Raw genomic sequence first — 18,090 nt, forward strand, 5'->3', positions numbered from 1 at the left:
TCCCTTTGCCTCAGCTCGCTCTCAGAGCTGATCCTCAGTCACCTGTGTGACAGGTATGTGCCTGCTTACTCCCATTAACAAAGCACAGATGTAGTAAACAAAAATGAGTTCTTAGCAACCTCTATTACGCACATACACAAACACACACACACACACACAAACACACACACACACACACACACACACACACACACACACACACACACACACACACACACACACGAATAGACAAACACTCTCTGCTCCACCCCATATCTACCTACCTTGACTGGCTGGGCTTGTTAGTGCTTACGCCCGTACCTGTTCACTAGCTCAGGGAGTGAAACACCTGTCAGACAGAGAAAGACTTTCCATTTGCTCGCACCAGCCACACTTGGAGGGACACACTGAGACTGATTCTTCACTGAACTGCGTGGACTTTGCTCTGCCGGATATAAAGTGATAGCAGGTAGGTGCTCTGACTGGCAGTTATTTACAATGTGATGCAGCAAGTTATCTGGATACTTTCTGAATGTAGAGCTTCAGTAATCATCAACTGTAAGAACGGAGAGTTTAAAAGTGTTTAATCATGCTATATAAACTGTTGAAAATGTCAGCTGGTGATAGTGTTTACTCTCATTTTTCTGGGTGTTTCCCTGCCATAATTGCTTGTCAGTGGAGTTGTCTGTCTTGCTCCTTGCTCTGTCATAAATGCTATTGCTCCTCATTAATCATTTATCGTGTGTGGATTTATGTGTTAAACCCAGAATAAATATGCTTTCTGAGCCCTCGGTGTATTTCTTCTGTCACCAGTATTCAGGACAATATCTTCAAGAGATACTGTGGTGACGTGCTTTTAGAAGAAGTGAATTCACAGCCCCAGGAGTTTTACAAGTTACATCTGCATTCTGAATTTGGCAGTGCGCCATAAGTTTGCATAAGCTGTAGCCTGCGCCTACTTTCAGATAAGCAAACGCTCATCAGTGTTTTATTAGTGTCTTCCTTTTTTTTTTCTGAAGTTCCTAGGGGAAGTGTGTTTCCCTTTGAGCTGTTCATTTTTGATTGTAAAAAAGTCTGAGGTTAACTAATTTGGAAATGTGTGAAAAGGATGCAGTATTTTCCCAATCACATAAGTCATTCTGTGTGATAATACCTTGTATCCTTGTATAAGACAAAGGATCATATGTGTGATCAAGTATGTGCTGCCCATTCATATTTAAAAAACAGCAGTATTTTTTGAAAGTGGTAGGACAGGATGATCTACATGTCTAAAGGATGAGACTGAGGAATGCTTCACAGAGCACATGCTCCTAATTAGGAGGGAACCCAGTGTGGGAAGGACCATTTCGTAACTGTGTCATAATACACTGAAATTTGCTGTTACACTTCCTTTTAAAACGATCTCTGTAACTAATCTCAATGTGGTGCCCATGTGTTTTGTAGGTGGCCTGAAGAGAAGGCAGAACAAAGAAGAAATAGAAACATCTAGAACCACCATGTCAAGCAGAAAAGGTGACTGCTCTGATCTGAACGTGTGATGATGTGTTCCTCCAATAAAAGCAGAGGTCATCAAAGGGCATGTCTCAGAGTGTTGACGCTGTAAATTCTGCCATTGCCCTGATTTAATGCAAAACACAAGTGGTTGATTATGTGGTGTGTGTCGGCCCAAAGCGGACTGAAAATCATGCACAGTGACTTGGATATCATTAGGATGCAGCCTACAGTGTGTATGGTATCTCAGATGGTGTGCGGGTATGTGACGTGCACGTGTTTGTGTCTCAGAGGGGGACAAAGCGGCTGTGTTTCGTACCACCAAAGTGCGGACCAAGCTGAAGGGAGATGGGAGCTGGTTGCAGCGCCGCGATGAAACTCAGGCTGAGACGAGGGAGGAGAAACCCTGGTAAACCACATGTTATAAGTAGGACTGTCACGATATAAGAGTTTCCCCTACACCATTATCGTGGCCAAAAGAACTCAAGATAACATTATTATCACAATATCTTAGAAAAATAAAAGAATAATGATGAAGAATAATAATGATACTATCAGTCAAATTCATCTGTAACTTTGTTTATTGTGTGTTTTGTGTGTAACCATAACTTTATAAAAGAGTACAACAAAACAATTGCGCTTAATGAATAGTGAAAAGGCAACCAGAGGAACTGATAAACAAAGGATTCACATCTGCCATCACAGTATTATCATATGTTTATTATTAACACAGTATCAGTATTTCATTTTTATTTTAAATATCACGTTATCGTAAATACTGGTATATCGCGACACCCCTATTCCGTCCATGTTATCCATTACTCAGTTACCTGACTAGACAAAACCAACATCCTGTGCGTCCATGCAGGTTAGCAGAAGTGAGAGCCGGCCGTGTGAATGGAGCCCCTATTGAGACCAGTCCAGTGTCTTCACCAACAAAACCCACTCTGCCACCCAACAAGCCTGACACTGAAAGGTAAACACAGGTTTCTCATGTCACTCAGTCATCTACCGAGCACCTTCAAACCTCCCACAAAACACGATTGTGCTGATAAAAAACTCTCTGTTTTTGATCTTAGACCCCCGAAGTCAGGATTCCTGATCAGGTAACTTGACTTGACTTGTGAAATTATGAGCACATCATTCTGGTGCCGTTTGGTTTCAGTGTGTTTACTGTCAGTACAAGAATTAGCAGAATTTTTTTACAATTACAACAACATTTGGATTATAGCTCCGGAGTTTAGAGTCACTTTCTGGCTCAAGCGTTTAGGCTTCCAATCCATCCAGACACAGGGAGATCTGAGCTCTGACAACATAGATTACATAGAGAAAAGGTTTTTATCTATTCACACTTTTTGTTTTCCATTCAGAGGCGTTTTCACTAAACTTGATGAAAAGCCTGAGTCCTCCTCAACATCTAACGGTTTTAGGTAAGAGCTTCTCTTTCTTGAATGAGCAGAGTTAACAGTGTGACTAGTGATGCACAGCTTCCCAAATTTTCCTTTCTCTTCGCAGTAAAACAACACAATTCAACAAAAAACCTTCGGAGAGCTACAAGAGGATGTGAGTGCGCACAAATCAGATTCCCTGTGAACTGCTGGCAGCTGGGTGAGAATGGGTTTTTCATTAGGTGTATGTTTGCGTTTCTGTTCCTCAGAGCCCCCCACACTGTGAGGCCCACTTCGGAGAACCAAGAGGGCCAGCTTAGCCAGGAGGAGCAGGACAAACGGTGAGACTCTCCTCGCTCAAAGAACATCATCCAATTTGAGGTCACACACCCAGGAAAAGAGATTACATTAACATCATAATGATTCATTTCGCAGGACGGAGGCAGCCAGCAATGTTCTGAAGAAATCTACAGTCAGGCAACGGTCTTATGTGCTTTCTGCTGCTAAGAAATACGAGTATGTGTGTTTCATGTCTCCTTATGCTAATCTGAACAGTCAACCTGTTTTTGGATTTCTTTAATTATAAAAGAAGTGAGCTACATATTAAAAACAAGAAAAAAGAAATTGCACTTTTCACTCACATATGTTTATAAATGGCGAGAATTTATGGTGGTATTTATGAAAGCTGTGTGTTGAAAAACCACAGGTCGAAAGAAAACGCGCCTGACACCGTCACTCCATCATTTGTGGCTAAAAGGTAAATTCTCCCTCTAAAATATCTGACACTGAAGCCAAAAGAAAAACCTGTGAATCCAAGTGTGTGTCCAAATGTTTGTATGTTTTTATGGGTGTGTTGCACACCCAACTCCACATGCATTCATGTGTGTGTGTGTGCACGTGTGCTTGGCTACAAATGTGCAGGGTGGAGATTATTGATGATGATGAGAGCGCTACAACTCCACCACCTGCCAGCTCTCCGCCTCCCTCCCCCGTCATCCCCGTCACATCTGTTGCCTCCGCGCCTCAGCCCGAACCAAGGAAAATGTGAGTCCTGTGCCATGTTTCTGTTTCCAGCGTAACAAGTGATTTCTGTTCCTTCAATTTCATTCATTACCTGTGTTGTCTGCAGAGTTGAAACCAGTGTGACAACAGCTGCTAATGAGCCAGTGGCTCCAAAGGTGGAGCAGACTGCACCAGAGCCTGTGAAAGAAGAACTCCCTCCAGTGTCTGTTACAAAAACAAATCCATTTGAAGACATGAAACCAGGGTGCACCAAGGTGGCCACGCCCCTCCCTGAACTCAGCCCTGTGTGTGTTCAAGTTGTCTGCGCAGACCCAGAACCTGAGGATTCAGATGTTTCTGTGCAAGCTGACACCCCTCTGGTTCCACTCACCCCAGCATTACCACCCACTCCAGCTACTGTAACAGACATCACAGTGAAGTCAGAACCTGAACCTGAACCTGAACCTGAACCTGAGTCAGAACCTGAGCCAGAACCTGAACCTGAACCTGAGCCTGGGTCAGAACCAGAATCTAAACTGTCCCCAAAGCCGAGGTGAGATTCTCACTAACCAAAATCAGTGCTGCCACATATTGTAGCTTAGTATCATTGATGCAAAGCAAGTTAAGTTCTTCAAATAGCTCATATACTTGAGTATTGCTTACACATGCTAATTTATAAGTGTACTACATTTCAGAGGAAAATATTATACTTTTTAACTCAAATTTGATTTCACAAGTTGCTGGAAATTATGTATATGAAGATTTTACAGACAAAGATCAACTTAATATTAAATTATATTGTGGATTGTTACAAATTAAACTACCAAACATTATATTGAGCAGCTCAAACTAGCTCCACCTTGACTAACTATAACAGTAAAATGACATCATATTTTATAATAATTGAATATCATTATTCTTAAGCAAAGCTTCAAATAAGCTGTCAGATTGCTTTCTTTATGTCTGTGGTATGTTTGCTCTCATTCTTTTCACTTGTGTGATTGAAAACAGCCCTGGAATGCCACATGTTTGTTCTTCATCTATTTTCACAGCTCCAATGTTGACACTCACATCGCCTTGTACGACAGTCTCATCTCTTTTGACACAAGTTCAACCAGGTACTGGAAAAAGAAAAAGATAGAAGCAGCAGATACCAGTATGAAAAAAAGGAAAATAAACCATGACACTAGCAAGTTAGTGCCTCCATCTGATAATCAGAGTTTATTTCCTCTCCAGCTTCAAGGGTGATGAGCCAGAGCTGGCAAAGGAAGATGGAGGCTCAGTGGACGGTCACACCACAGAGAATGGGTATAAAACCAAAAACTTCCTCATTCCTAACAGGGCTGGCAAGAAAATCTATAGTAACAAACTACCACTGTGTTCACTTCAGAGTAATCACAGAATGCGCCACACCTCACTTTCAGGTGCCTGAAACTGCCTTACACAACAGGGTGTCCCAAATTAGTCTTCATTAAATGTGGCAGTGTAGTATAGAGACATGTGTGCATGTGCCAAAGCAGTTGCACTGATTTTCTTTCTTACTGTCTGCAGTGTTGAAGAGGAGCCAGCTACAGCTCTCAGCAACTGTGAACCAATAACAGAGGATCTCCTGGCTCTCAATGATGGGTTTGTTAAAAATATGTTCTTATTGATTGTGCAATTAAGAAATCCTCACATAAGTTATCCACTGAATATTACCCACAAGGTGGCACTGTTGGACTTTGAATGCTCTCCCTCGCCTCTACCTCAACTGGCCTTCTCTTGCTCTGAAATCTCCTCTGACTCCAAAATCCCCCTTCGTTCATCATCTTCTCCACTTCCTCTTCCTCTCCTCTTTTCCGCCTCCGCAGTCCGGAGGAGTCAGCAGAGCCTGTTCCCTCCAGCCCAGGACGCTGGAGTCAGGATCTGCTCAGCGGACTAGACAGGTATAGGAAGAACTCTTTCCCACCCAAGCCCTGAACACAGAGTTATGCAAAGAATTATCCTTTCATCAGTGGAAAATCAATAGCTCCCTTGTCAGTAGCAAGCAAAAGCATTACCTTAACTTCCCTTTCCAGGGTTGGAAAACACACAGCAAAAAAAAAACCCCCCAAAAAAACCTCTGCTCTGTATTTGACTTTTGTGTTTGGTTTCTTTAGTGAGGCAGAACCAGCAAAGACCAGTGGCCCCCTGGATCTCCTGGCTAATGATGTCATTCTAATCAACACAGAGCCACACAGGTGAGAAATAGGTAGACATATGATGGCCTCTGCTCCCCATCCCTCCCTCCTTGTGTACCATTAATTTTTATCACTACAGATGGAGGGAGGGGGGTGGGCGAGAATCTGAGCTCCCTGAGGTGTAAGATTTTTAATAAACCCCATCCGCCTCAAGTTTGATCCATAAATCGGGGCTCCTCTACTCCCAGCATTCTATTTTAACCCCTGCTCCGTGTGAGATGGAAACGAAAGTCGCAGATTCCTGAAGCGACTGAGTAACACTTTGAAACGGGGAGCCACGTCTTATCTGCCGTGCGACTGGAAATAGAAGAGAATGTTCTGTACTGATTAGTATTGCGGCTTTGTTTTGTCTCTGCCAGCCTCAGCACGCAGCGAGAGGAGGAGAAGCAGACAGATGAGACAGCCAAAGCAACACAAAGGTAGAGAGAGATGACAGGCTGCTCTTAAACAATTAACTATCTATGCAGAGCTGTTCCTGCTAAGAAATGCATTCAATTCAGATATGCCTTGTAATGATTTATACTAACTCTACCTGCAACTGTGCTGTGTGTCTCTCTGCCTGTCAGCCCCACAGAGACAGTCACTATAACCACCAAAACTGTGATCGTTACTGACAAAAGGTATGGGAACACATGCACACGCACACACACACACACATACACACACACACACACGTGCACGCACACAGGCAGGCATGCACACAGAAGAAGTCAGTTCTGTACTATATTCAGATGGTTTTCATTCTCGTTATGTAGTTCAGTGGATTTCAGGCTTTTCTAATGGACTGACATTGTAAATAGTGTATGAGAAGAACCACACTAACCTTTACTTGCCCCCTTTTCTCTTCCCATCATGCCATTCATCCGTACCACCCTCTTTACTTTTCTGTCTTGCCTCTGTGCAGTGAAGAGGACAATGCAGATCCCTGGAGCACACATGTGACAACTGCGGTCACTGAATCAAGGTAGTTTATTTACCGCCATGTCACATATGGGTTAGTGCTTTAAGATGTCTGTGTTGCAGTGTAATGTAATGTAATGTATCTAATATATATGTAAATGTGTGTAAAAGAATAGTTTACCCCACTGACACTGAGTGAAAAAAAAAAATCTAATTTGCTTTAAAAAAAAAAATGGATTCATTTGTAAGATACATTCTCATTCCTGTTAAATAGGCATACAAGTTTAATCTTGGTAATAAAATAGTTGTCTGTGAAATATCTGAAAACAGAATTGATAATGTTAAAGATTTGTTTAGTGCAATTGATATTAACTAAAATTAACATTTTAGGTGAAGAAAATGTGAAATACACTGATTTTGCCATTCAGCAGCAGAACAGTCTTTCCATTTGTCAAAGACATCCAGATTCTAATTTTTGATTGAGTCTGGCCCCAAGCTCCTCTGCGTTTCTGTTTACCATTCAAACTGCATTAAATCTTTCCATTATGAGTCAATGTGATCAGAATTCCTCCAACACAAGATGGGCCATGCTGACAATTGAGAGTGAAATCAGTGTGAAATTGTTTTTCAGCTCGGCTGATCCGTTTGATCCATATCCGATAGGGACCACATCCCCTAACAGGTAATCATATTGGTTTGGAGCTGTGACTGTTTTCCAGCCAGCCAGATAGCATCTCGGCATGCATAATGCAGCAGTTTCTGATTATGAGCCACTTTTCTCTATTGCAGCTCGTCTGACCTGCTCCAGCCCCTCACAGATATTTCCATCAACAGGTACCAGGAATGATAATGCAAATTCCTCTTTTTCTATAGTGTAACCTCTGATTGTAGCATGTTGCTACATAACATCCTCTTTACCACTTCTTCACCTCACTTTGAAAGTTATTCCAATAATTATTATTTGTAATCAGCAGCTATCACAATCAGTAGCTATCAATCCATCTTATTAATAGGATTATTATTAGTTCTGTTGGTTTATCATTTCTTTTTTTTATTTCTTCAGTGCATCAGCCACTTCTATGGAGAACAAGGATCCAAGTCCAGAAATAAAGTAAGTTGGTTGCACTTATCTAACTCTTTAAATTAAGCTAAAAATTAAGCAAAATAAGGCAACAACTAACAATAATTTCGAGTATTGATTAATTTGTTTATTATTTTTTAGCAGTAAATTAGAGCTGAAATGATTACAAAGTTAGTCAATTAGAAAGAAAATTAATTAGAAACAATTTTGATAATCCTTTCATCATCATTGGTTCCATTTTTAAATGTGATGCTGCTGCTTTTCTTTCTATTAACTCATTGTATATTAAATACCTTTGGGGATTTGGACTATCACCTATGGTCCAGAGAAGTTGTGATGGGCATTCTTTTTATAGTACCATATACCATATACCATAGATAAAACAAATAGTCGAAAATAGAGAAAATAATCAGCAAATTAATTGATAATGGAAATAATTGTTATTTGCAGCCCAGCAGTAAATTAATTGTTAAGCAAATAAAACATATAAAAATAAAAATATTAAATATAAAAAAAATGTTGTCATTTCCCAGTTGTTATTTTCAGATTATTTAGTTTGACCAACAGTGCAAAAAATATAATTAATTCAATTATAATGTTATGTTATGTTAATGTATAAATTTTATTAAACAGAGAAAAGCAGCAAATTCATACCTTTGATAACCTGGAACTAGAAAATGTTGCTAATTTTGCTTTAAATTACTTGAATGATTTTCAACTAATTTTCTTATCATGTCAGCACTAAAATGAACTTAATATACAGTGTCTTAAATGTTTTTTTTTTCCTTTGTGTTTGACAGTATGAGCAGTAATGGACTGAAATCCCTTGCAGAGGACGTGATCCCCATCAACACTGACACCACAAGGTATTAAACCTAGTGCATAGTTGTGTTAAGAACGTGTGACTGAGAGATGGGGAGGAAAGGAACAGTGTGGGCTTGCAGAAATCAATTTCTCAAACAGCATACGTTACCAGTGTCTGATATGCTTCATCTGTCACAACTCCTGCATCGTCTCTTTCTCTCTCCACTTTGGCTCTTCAGTCTCAGCACTAGGCGGTCATGGGCACGCACATGGGAAACCAGCACACTTCAGCAGACTAACGCAGAGGAGAGGTGATGACACACTTCGATTTACTCTTTCACTTCCACACAATGCGGCCGACTATGTTTCGCTCATCTACATGCACCCATCCTTGTCCATTACGCGCTAAAAGCCTTTCAATGTATGTCCCCTCTCAGCCAAGAACCTGAACCCGAAGGCCAAGCTAAAGATCAACAGACGCTGATCATGTTTGAGAGAAAGTAAGTCATCTTTTTGTTAAAAGCTCCGGGTGCATATCTGCTCCTTTTATTCCCATAACCTCCTTACCTTTCACTACAGTCGAGTAACAAGGCTTTTGCAGCATCTACTCATTGAGCCAGAAGACATTGTGCACTGGTGCTCATGAAAATAGGTCAGATACTGTATATATTTGTTACAACTTTCCCTCACAACTGTCGTAAACAGATCCAGTTCCAGCCTTTTTTTTTGTTTGTTTATTTGTTTCTCCAGCAGTATTGTTGTGTGAGTGTTGCGACTTCGTCATCCTCTCAAGCTACAATGTCATGTCTTTGTTTGTTCTCAAGGTCCACTGAGAATGACTCCCCATGGGACAGGTGGACATCACCCACTGTCTATACTGTCACTACAGGAGAGGAAGAGGAAGAAGAAGAGGCGGAGGAGGAGGAGAAGGAGGAGGAGGCGGAGGAGGATGAGGAGGAGGAAGAAAGGTATCTCTGCTGTGGCTGAGCTCATTAAATGCATATTAAAGCGCTTTTATTTTTTGTACCATTTTAGCAGGATGTGATTATAGCACTTTAAAATTCAGTGGCTGTCAACCATTTAATTGAAAGTGAGCTAAACACAAGTTCCTCACGGCTCACTCAGAGAATAATCAACTTCTTCTTGACTTGTTATTTTTCACTTTAATACTGTCACTGTTTTTTTTTTATTTTATTTTTTTATCTGTGCTGCCAGACTTTATTATAATGCAGGAATGTCCTCTGTTTTGTAGCCCTGAGGATACACAGAAGCAGACAGTCACAACCTTCACCACTATCAGGTTCGAAAAAACTCCTAAAATTTCTTAAGACTCCCATCTTCCGATCAAAACCTCAGCGATTAGAAGGGATGGGGAGCGTGAGAGGCATGTAGGTTAATGTTTGATATTACAATGTGATGGGAGGAGGGCTCAGGATGAGGCAATGCTGCAGTACAAAAGAAAACAGACCACACCTGGTCAATATACCCAGACCCCTCTGGAGCTGTGAGTTAGAAAGATCAGCTTTATGCACTTATAAAAACCGCAGAATTCCTGCTCACTGGATAGCGTCCAACTTATTGGTTTCTACAGCCTACAGTAAAAGTCTAATACAGCTTTCTTTACCTTCCAGGGAGACACACAGTGAACCAGAGCCTGCTATGGATCGGTAAGTTTATGATCTTGTTCGCATCAGACACAGTATAATGCAAGAGTGTCTCCTGAGTGTTATTTTCTACTATTTGGTCGGTTGATTTTCTCTCTTTTGTAAAGACACTTTTCTTTTCACTAGAGATTTTTGTCTTTTATGACGGGCTACTGCATGGAAATTAAATGTTCCTGTTATTCTGAGTGGACTAAATAATTAATTTAATAACATCTATTTAATATCAAACAAACAATATCCTATATTTAGGTCATCTGGGCTTATTTTACACTTTCACCTACACCACATCTGCCTTTGTCTCTGTGTTTGTCGTCTTAGTCAGATGGGTGAGAGATTTAGGCCAAACCCTGTGGGAATGCAGCTGTATCCGCTTAATACTAAACTCTGGATCTCAAGTTACCTGCAACTCCTGTATGAGTCTCCCGTCTGAACTCTGTTACTGAAGCCAAATGACAAGATCTTCTCTCCCACTGTATTTCAATTTGCACTCATTTCCTTCCCTCTAATTATCAGTCTCCAGATGTCAGATTAATGATGTGTATTAGAGATGTCCTTTTGTCAAATCACAGCCCGTTAAACAGCATGCCATTAACAAGCGATGGCAGAAAATGATTATCTCTTGAGTTACATTTGACAGATGTAGAGTCCCTCTGTATAAGCCATCACACTGCTGTCATCAGTGAGTCAAAGCTGAGACTAACACCACTGCACTCTCCTTCTCCAGTTATGAAACCTATTCCAGGACCGTGATAGAAGAAGACCGTCGTGTCCAAACACCAGAACCTGAGACCAAGAAGTGAGGGATTTTACAAACTAGATTTTTGTATAAAGGTGGCAACTAATGTCTTTTTTTTAAGTGTGTATACTAACTCACTCTTTCCTTCACCTGCCTCTGTTCAAGGGGGTTCGTTTATGTGAAAGAGTATGTCAATGCAACAGAGCTGTCCTTGCATAATGCCAAAGATACAAGCGATGGGTAGGACCACTACATTATTTACATAATGATAAAAAAAAAACAGTACTGATTAAAAACACTGCTCTGGTGATGATTTACTTATCGCTCCTGTTTCCACAGTGGATCAGACAATTTGACATCAAGCTCCGTGGATTACTCTTACAGCAGCCCCTCCACTTACTCCAGGTAATAACACATTTCCCTGAACCAGCTATAAGCGTCAGCCCTTTCTCCCCTGACACTTCAACAGCTTTCATCTCTTGCTCTTCAATTGACATTTCAACTGCTTTCAGCGGTTACATGTAACATTGCTTCTTCACTGAATTTTTCTGTTTCTCTTCAACTGGCATTTCTCACACTTTGACTGACACTTCAAGTCCTTTCAGATCTGAGATCTTAAGCTTTGAACAACAAATAAAACTTCCCACAACTTCCACTGTTTGTAACCAATTTACTCTAACTGCTTTCAGTGCTTACACTTTAGTTAACACTTCAACTGATACCTTCTTTCAGTTTATACACATTTCCATATCAGCTGACACTTCCAGCTCAGTTTATCAGTCACACTTCAGATGACAGTTCAACTCCTTTCAGCCTTTTCACTTCAACTTAAAAAGTACACTAAACTTCACTCAACACACTCTCTTAAAATTGTTACTTCAACTTAACTCATTGCTAACACGTCCACTGAAACTTGAACCTATTTTTGTCACTGCCATTTCAGCTACTTTCAGTATTTGTATTGTGACTGTCGCTTCAACTTCACTTTCAACTTCTTTTTTATTTCAAATGCTTCAACTGCAAATTTCCTTCAACAAGCACGAGTACATTTTCCTCAATATATTTTGTACTTTTTGTATTTGCTCTCGTTTCCATAGTGGGTCATATTATTTGATATCAAGCTCTGTTAGTTGCTCTTACAGCTGCTCCTCTACTTAACTCCTTAACAACACATTTCCCTAAACCTGTTTTAAAACCTTTAAGCCCTTTCTCCCACTGCCTTGTTATTTCCCCTTCTGACGAAACTGGATAGGTGTAAGCAGTAGGGCAGAAATTCCACCAAGCCTGCTCATTAGGAGGCTAAGCAGGGACATGAAAGGATTATTTACACTTCTTAAATTCCCTCACACAGGACAGAAAAGGTCACAGGTTATTTAACCAGAAAGAGCTGCAGTTTCACAAGAGCTGTTTCTGCATCACTGGCCAAACTAACTTCAATCGCTCTGTCTTCCCCAGTGGCTCGCTGTCATCCACCTGTACATACTGCGGAGAGCAGGTGGGCAATGATGCCAAGATCACCATTGAGCACCTCAACATCAACTGTCACCCTGCCTGCTTCAAGGTAATTAATCTGTCTGCTCAGATACAATCCCACTGAAGATACATTGTGGCATACTCACATCTCCCTGCAGAAAATTTGCTTTTTTTCACCTCAAGCAATAGTTTGAAATTCTGGTAAATGGGTTTGATCACGTTTTCGGCAAGAGCTGGATGTCACTCTCATGTCTGTACCATAAATGAATGATGAATATAGATAAATGACGTACATCTTAGATTAGCATAAAGACTGTAAACAGGGGTAAACTCTCCATAGTTCAAAAGTTCACTGACCAACAGCTCTAAAGCAAAATACAACATTAAACATGTTATATCTTGTTTGACTATTTCTTAGCCAGGAGCAGCGATTGTCTTCAGTGGTTGCCTGGTAACCTCATGGTGACAAGACTGGCACATATTCACCTGCAAAACCACAACTTTTTGCTTATTGCACTGATAAACAAATGAGATGTAACATGTTAACTGGTGAGCTTTGGAAGTGCTGTTACCTTTTGTTATCTTTAGAGAGAACCAGGCTGGCTATTTCCCCATTTCCAGCCTTTGTGCTAAGCTAAGCTAACAGGCTGTGGGCTACAGCTTCATATTTGACTGATATAAGTGTGATGAACTTTCATAATCACTTTGGTATACTATCAGTCTATAACAAGGTGTAACCAGTAACTTGTGTTTTAACAGCTTAAAACCATTTTCTCTTTCTGTGTTTTGTAAAAATGCAATACTGAATTTCAAGTATAAAAACATTGCTCGGCGCTGTATTTTTTAATTACATTTTCTAATGACATTCTCATACTTTTTCAGTGCGGTGTGTGTAGTAAGCCCATGGGAGACCTTCTCTACAGTATGTTCCTACATGGTGGGAAAGTCCACTGCGAGAGCTGCTACTCCAAATCTTTCGACTGATTAACAAGGCTCTTCAGCCGTCTCTTGTCCTCACCCGCTTCCCTTCGCATTCATTTGCATATAAAGTGAGAACTGTTCTTTCACAAAGTTTGTACGGTGTTCAGTTTGAACTTTTCCGTGGTTCAGGGTGATCAGAGCCTCCTATAGTGAACAATACCATTGCTCAATGTTGATTCTTACATTAGGTTAAATTTTGTAATTTCTCAAACATGTTATACAACTGTGTGTTTTTTTTTTTTTCCCTGGTGGTAATAGTTGTATCTGACTCAGTAGACTATGAAGGATATATCTGTACAACACAGTGAACTGTGAACAGACTAATACTGGCAAATGGGGTATAATATTATAATTTAGTAACAGATGGTATGCAAGAAAATGACTTTGTTACAAAATGTTTACTTCCTTTGTTCTTCTTGATACAAAATAGTGTGTTCACATGTGTGATGCTTTGTTAACAAAATAAAATGATTTATAAGATCCTGGTATAAATATGTGATACAAAGGTAGTGTGCCAATAGACACACAAAATTGCTGTGGAGTCTCCAGCAATTACAGGTCTTAGAAAAGCATTAGTCAAAAATGATTGCACATAAAAATGATCAGAATACAGTTAGAGCAACAGTATAAAATATCGAGCACAGAAATTCTGCAAATGCAGTGGTGGTTTCCCACTGGGAGTTGTGCTTAACTTTACATTTGCCTTTCTCCACTCCTTGGTGAGATAATATTTTCCTTGCATAGTCACTTAAAATAGCTGTGTACATAAATGTGACTTTAGCTAATAACCATCAGCTACCTGCTGAGTAACTGTAGAGAAGCTAATGCAGTTCATTGGCGACTGTCTTGATGGTCTTCACACTCAGTTAGGCAGAGCTCCCTTGGTACAGAGGACACGTCTTTGGCTCTGTCCCAATCCAATGAAAATGTGCCTCCCATGGGAATGTGCATTTCTGGAACAACTGCACTGCATGCAGTTAACGTTAACAATGCAATGCAGAGTAAGGGCAATGATGGCACCTCAGTTATAGTAATAAAACAACGTGAAAATATTAGCATATACCACTCTAAAACATTATTTTCCCATTACTGAACTTGGGATAAAGGACAAAAGTATCACGTCAGCAGAATATAATATCAAAATCTGTTCCAGTATAACTAAACTGCTCATAAGAGTAAAGGAGTTTTGGCTCAGGTGCAAAAATATGAGTCACTTCTGCTTCATTCCCTCATTTAAACTGGGGGGGATGCATAATATGGGACACTCCTGTAATATACATGTGCTCCATCCTCTGTTTGTTTCAAGGCCTGGGTCAGTGTTTTCCTCTGGCTCTGCTCACAGCGATGTTTTGGATGTGCTTCCACAGCAGCGAAGGGTCTGACTCGTTATGTCTTATCAGAGACTCCAGCCCCTCCGCTTGGTCAAGACTCTGCCAGTAATCCTGAGGCCATATTTGCAACCATCTGCAGACAGATATACAAACAGATTAGACCCATCACAGAGGATATTTTAATTAGACAATTAAAATAGGCGGATTTCTCTTCCCTCGAGACATTGTCATTCACATCAAAGTACTGGAAGTAGCAGGATTTAACAACTAGCACTGTGAATAATTTAGGACAAACTCACCCATCATCTGCAGGTAAGTCTTGAATGCCTCCGTACCCAGGGCTGGGCAGGGGGCACCCCATGTGAGAGTTATCTGCCATTTTAGGCTGAGGAGGCGGGTTCTTCTTCGGTGCTTTCCTATATGCTCGTTCTGCTGTCAGTCGTGCATTCTCCTGGTCACACACGTAACATTCAAATCCATTCAGGTAGTTAGGTTTACTCATGTCATTAACCCCCCACTCACGGGTATCTAGAGCCTCCAGCAAGCGAGTGTTGGTGATTCGCCTGGGGTTCTTAAACTCTAAATACTTTGCATACTCATCATCATTCTCATCAAGACGTTTGAGGAAGTCAGCGAGAGCTTTTGGTGAGGGGAAGTTATCTATGATGATCGCAGAGTGGTCGTTGGGCATCCAGTCTACCACCACAGAGGAGCCTCGATAGACAGGCACGCAGCCCTGATGGAGAGGCCGCCACAGCTTCTCCGTCATGTAATCTGGACACAGGCCGTTCTCCAGGGCCAGGTGGAACTTGTAGCGTGCAACAAAATTCATGAATCTGGGTTCCTCGCCGGTAGCGGTGGCCGTGTCCTCCAGATGTTCAGGTAGAGGTTTGTTGTTCAAGCATTTCCCATAAGAGTCCACCTGCAGAGACAGAAATAATACAGGAGGAAGGAGACATATGGGGGGATGGTTAGAAAACATTTGGGAAAAGATTATTAATGAGCGATGACAAACATTTAATGGAATACATTTCTCATAAAACACTGATTAGACATTTCTAATTGACCTTAATATTTCATTCCCTGATGGGAATTCACACACATCACTGAGAGCAATATTTACAAAGCAATTACAGTGGTGTTACTGTTAATGACCTTGAGCTACTGACCTGTGTGCAGGAGTATGTGTGAGTGGAAATGGGGAAAACTTCAATGCCATGTGATCCAGTTGGTAATTAATCTTAAGTGGTCATGGTAGTATTCAAAATAAAGATGTGAAACAAGACAATTTAAAGATGTGTGCTATTTGAGAACAGCTTAGCTTTCAAATATTAGAGGGTGAGATTAAAATGAAATATACACCACTAAATCACTGTGTTCAAATACTTTGTTTTTTTGATCGCATTCCAGCAGACACTGGACGCTTCACTGGCAATATCACAGTCTGCTCTCTGACTGGAATGTTTTATCGCTTGGACAGCACTGCTGCAGCATGTAAAACTATGACTGCCCCTTAGTTGCTATAATTTTAAAATTGAATCTCCATGAACATACTCATTGCCAGTAGTAATATGAATCTCATCACTCATTTGGCATGCATCTTAGTAAACATGGTCCTGGAAGACCTCTGTACCACACCTCGATATACTTCATGAGCTCCTTGACATATCTGTCTCTGTCTGATGGCACATCGCAGTGAGACTGCATGTAAAGCACAGGGGCCATGCCTTCCCTCCTCAGGCGGTTCTTCTCCTGCAATAACACAGCTGCAGGCTCCAGCAAGTAGCCCAGGGAGGGCAGCCACTGCAGGGTCAGAGGATAGTCGGACTCTCTGCGAAATGTGGCAGTGTAGTTGAACAGCCTGACTCCCGGTCCGTGAGAGAGGATGTAGTTATTCATGGGTGACTCTTCATGGAACAGTGCCCAGGTCTGGTGGTGGAGTCGAGGGAGCGGTGCCTCATATGCCCTGAAGTCTGTCCCATAAAAGATGATGGATGCTGTCCGCTTGTACAGCTGGACCTTTCAAGATCAAACTCAAAATTACTGGCAGAACAGCTTGGAATGATAATTATTACTAATGTGTGCATGCATCTCCTCTTTGTCTAAACCATGAGTTTCAATAAAAAGCTTTGTGAGGTTAAATATCTCTGGTACCTTGCGGTTGCTTGTGACTAGGCAGGAGGACGTGGCACAGTCAATGCGTTCAGTGTCACCTGGAAAATGAGGGAACAGTCCCCCGCTCCACCAGAGGATAATGGGCAGCTCCTTGTTGCTGCGCCGGTCACTGTTGCCAGGTCCTCTGTATGAACTGATGGAGGCAAACTCCATCTCTGATAGAGCACTCTGGGGCTGAAAGGCTCCTCGGTCCACTGCATCCAAAGCCTCCAGGGGAAGTTGATCGTCTGGAAAGGAGGCAAAGGAGACCCATACCCAGCACAGGACACCAAACAGTCCCAGACACACACAGGGCACCAGCCTGCCCCTACCTGCCATCTGCAAGGTTGAAAAGAACAGAAAACAAATTTAAGAGACAGGCATTAACTCGGATACAAGCAGTCAACAGTGAAAAGGACAAACCAAACAAAATGATTGTATACGCAGTTTAACATATAAAATCACGGCCTGCGTCATTGCCCGTAACTAAAATTAAAGGCGTACGGATTTAGTTATTGCTTCTGGGAAACCAACTTCGTTTAACAAATACCCTAGCAAGTAAGTCAAACATTTCAGTCATACGTGTCAGTGTTGTCAGAGCATGCATCAATATAGCAACATTTTTCCTACCACTGTCACTGCAGCAAACACATGAAGGTACGTTTCTCTTTATTCTTCAAAAACTTGTATGGCTATTCGCCGAAGAAGTTAGCCTTGAGGGAGTGGAGACAACGGGATGCTCTCTAACAACAGCCAACGATACAGGGGGAATAAAAACAGCTGGACTCTTCTTCTACGTTTCTGGTTTTCTTCTTCTGTGGCTCGTAAACGAACCTAGTGCCCCACAGCGCCTCCCACAGGCGAATTTCTAATAAACATCTGTGAAC

The 18,090-nt window shown here is 41.3% G+C and overlaps 2 protein-coding genes across 3 annotated transcripts; one reads left to right on the forward strand and one right to left on the reverse strand.

Annotated features, from left to right (window-relative positions):
• Positions 1–202: 202 nt before the first annotated feature.
• Positions 203–14,198, forward strand: znf185 (zinc finger protein 185 with LIM domain). 2 transcript variants are annotated; one of them, XM_056382866.1, is made up of 34 exons: positions 206–448; positions 1,423–1,491; positions 1,762–1,879; positions 2,339–2,446; positions 2,550–2,576; positions 2,841–2,900; positions 2,986–3,033; positions 3,128–3,199; positions 3,294–3,374; positions 3,565–3,615; positions 3,780–3,902; positions 3,988–4,413; positions 4,913–4,978; positions 5,097–5,168; positions 5,412–5,486; positions 5,711–5,785; positions 5,999–6,079; positions 6,439–6,498; positions 6,646–6,699; positions 6,984–7,043; positions 7,611–7,661; positions 7,769–7,813; positions 8,043–8,090; positions 8,861–8,926; positions 9,104–9,175; positions 9,302–9,364; positions 9,689–9,832; positions 10,117–10,164; positions 10,496–10,531; positions 11,253–11,324; positions 11,430–11,504; positions 11,604–11,669; positions 12,720–12,825; positions 13,620–14,198. In XM_056382866.1, the coding sequence occupies exons 2-34, from the start codon at positions 1,476–1,478 to the stop codon at positions 13,719–13,721; spliced, it is 2,667 nt and encodes an 888-aa protein (XP_056238841.1). In that variant the 5' UTR covers positions 206–448; positions 1,423–1,475; the 3' UTR covers positions 13,722–14,198. The 2 variants fall into 2 exon arrangements, with proteins under 2 accessions (XP_056238842.1, XP_056238841.1); XM_056382867.1 differs by lacking the exon at positions 3,565–3,615 and having other exon boundaries at positions 203–448.
• Positions 14,053–17,981, reverse strand: fut11 (fucosyltransferase 11 (alpha (1,3) fucosyltransferase)). Its single transcript, XM_056382868.1, has 5 exons — positions 17,834–17,981; positions 17,204–17,542; positions 16,688–17,068; positions 15,349–15,971; positions 14,053–15,182 (listed from the first exon to the last, which is right to left on the reverse strand). The coding sequence occupies exons 2-5, from the start codon at positions 17,540–17,542 to the stop codon at positions 15,032–15,034; spliced, it is 1,494 nt and encodes a 497-aa protein (XP_056238843.1). The 5' UTR covers positions 17,834–17,981; the 3' UTR covers positions 14,053–15,031.
• Positions 17,982–18,090: the final 109 nt, after the last annotated feature.

Source organism: Seriola aureovittata, chromosome 8 (genome assembly GCF_021018895.1).
Source record: "Seriola aureovittata isolate HTS-2021-v1 ecotype China chromosome 8, ASM2101889v1, whole genome shotgun sequence".
NCBI classification, from domain to species: domain Eukaryota; kingdom Metazoa; phylum Chordata; class Actinopteri; order Carangiformes; family Carangidae; genus Seriola; species Seriola aureovittata.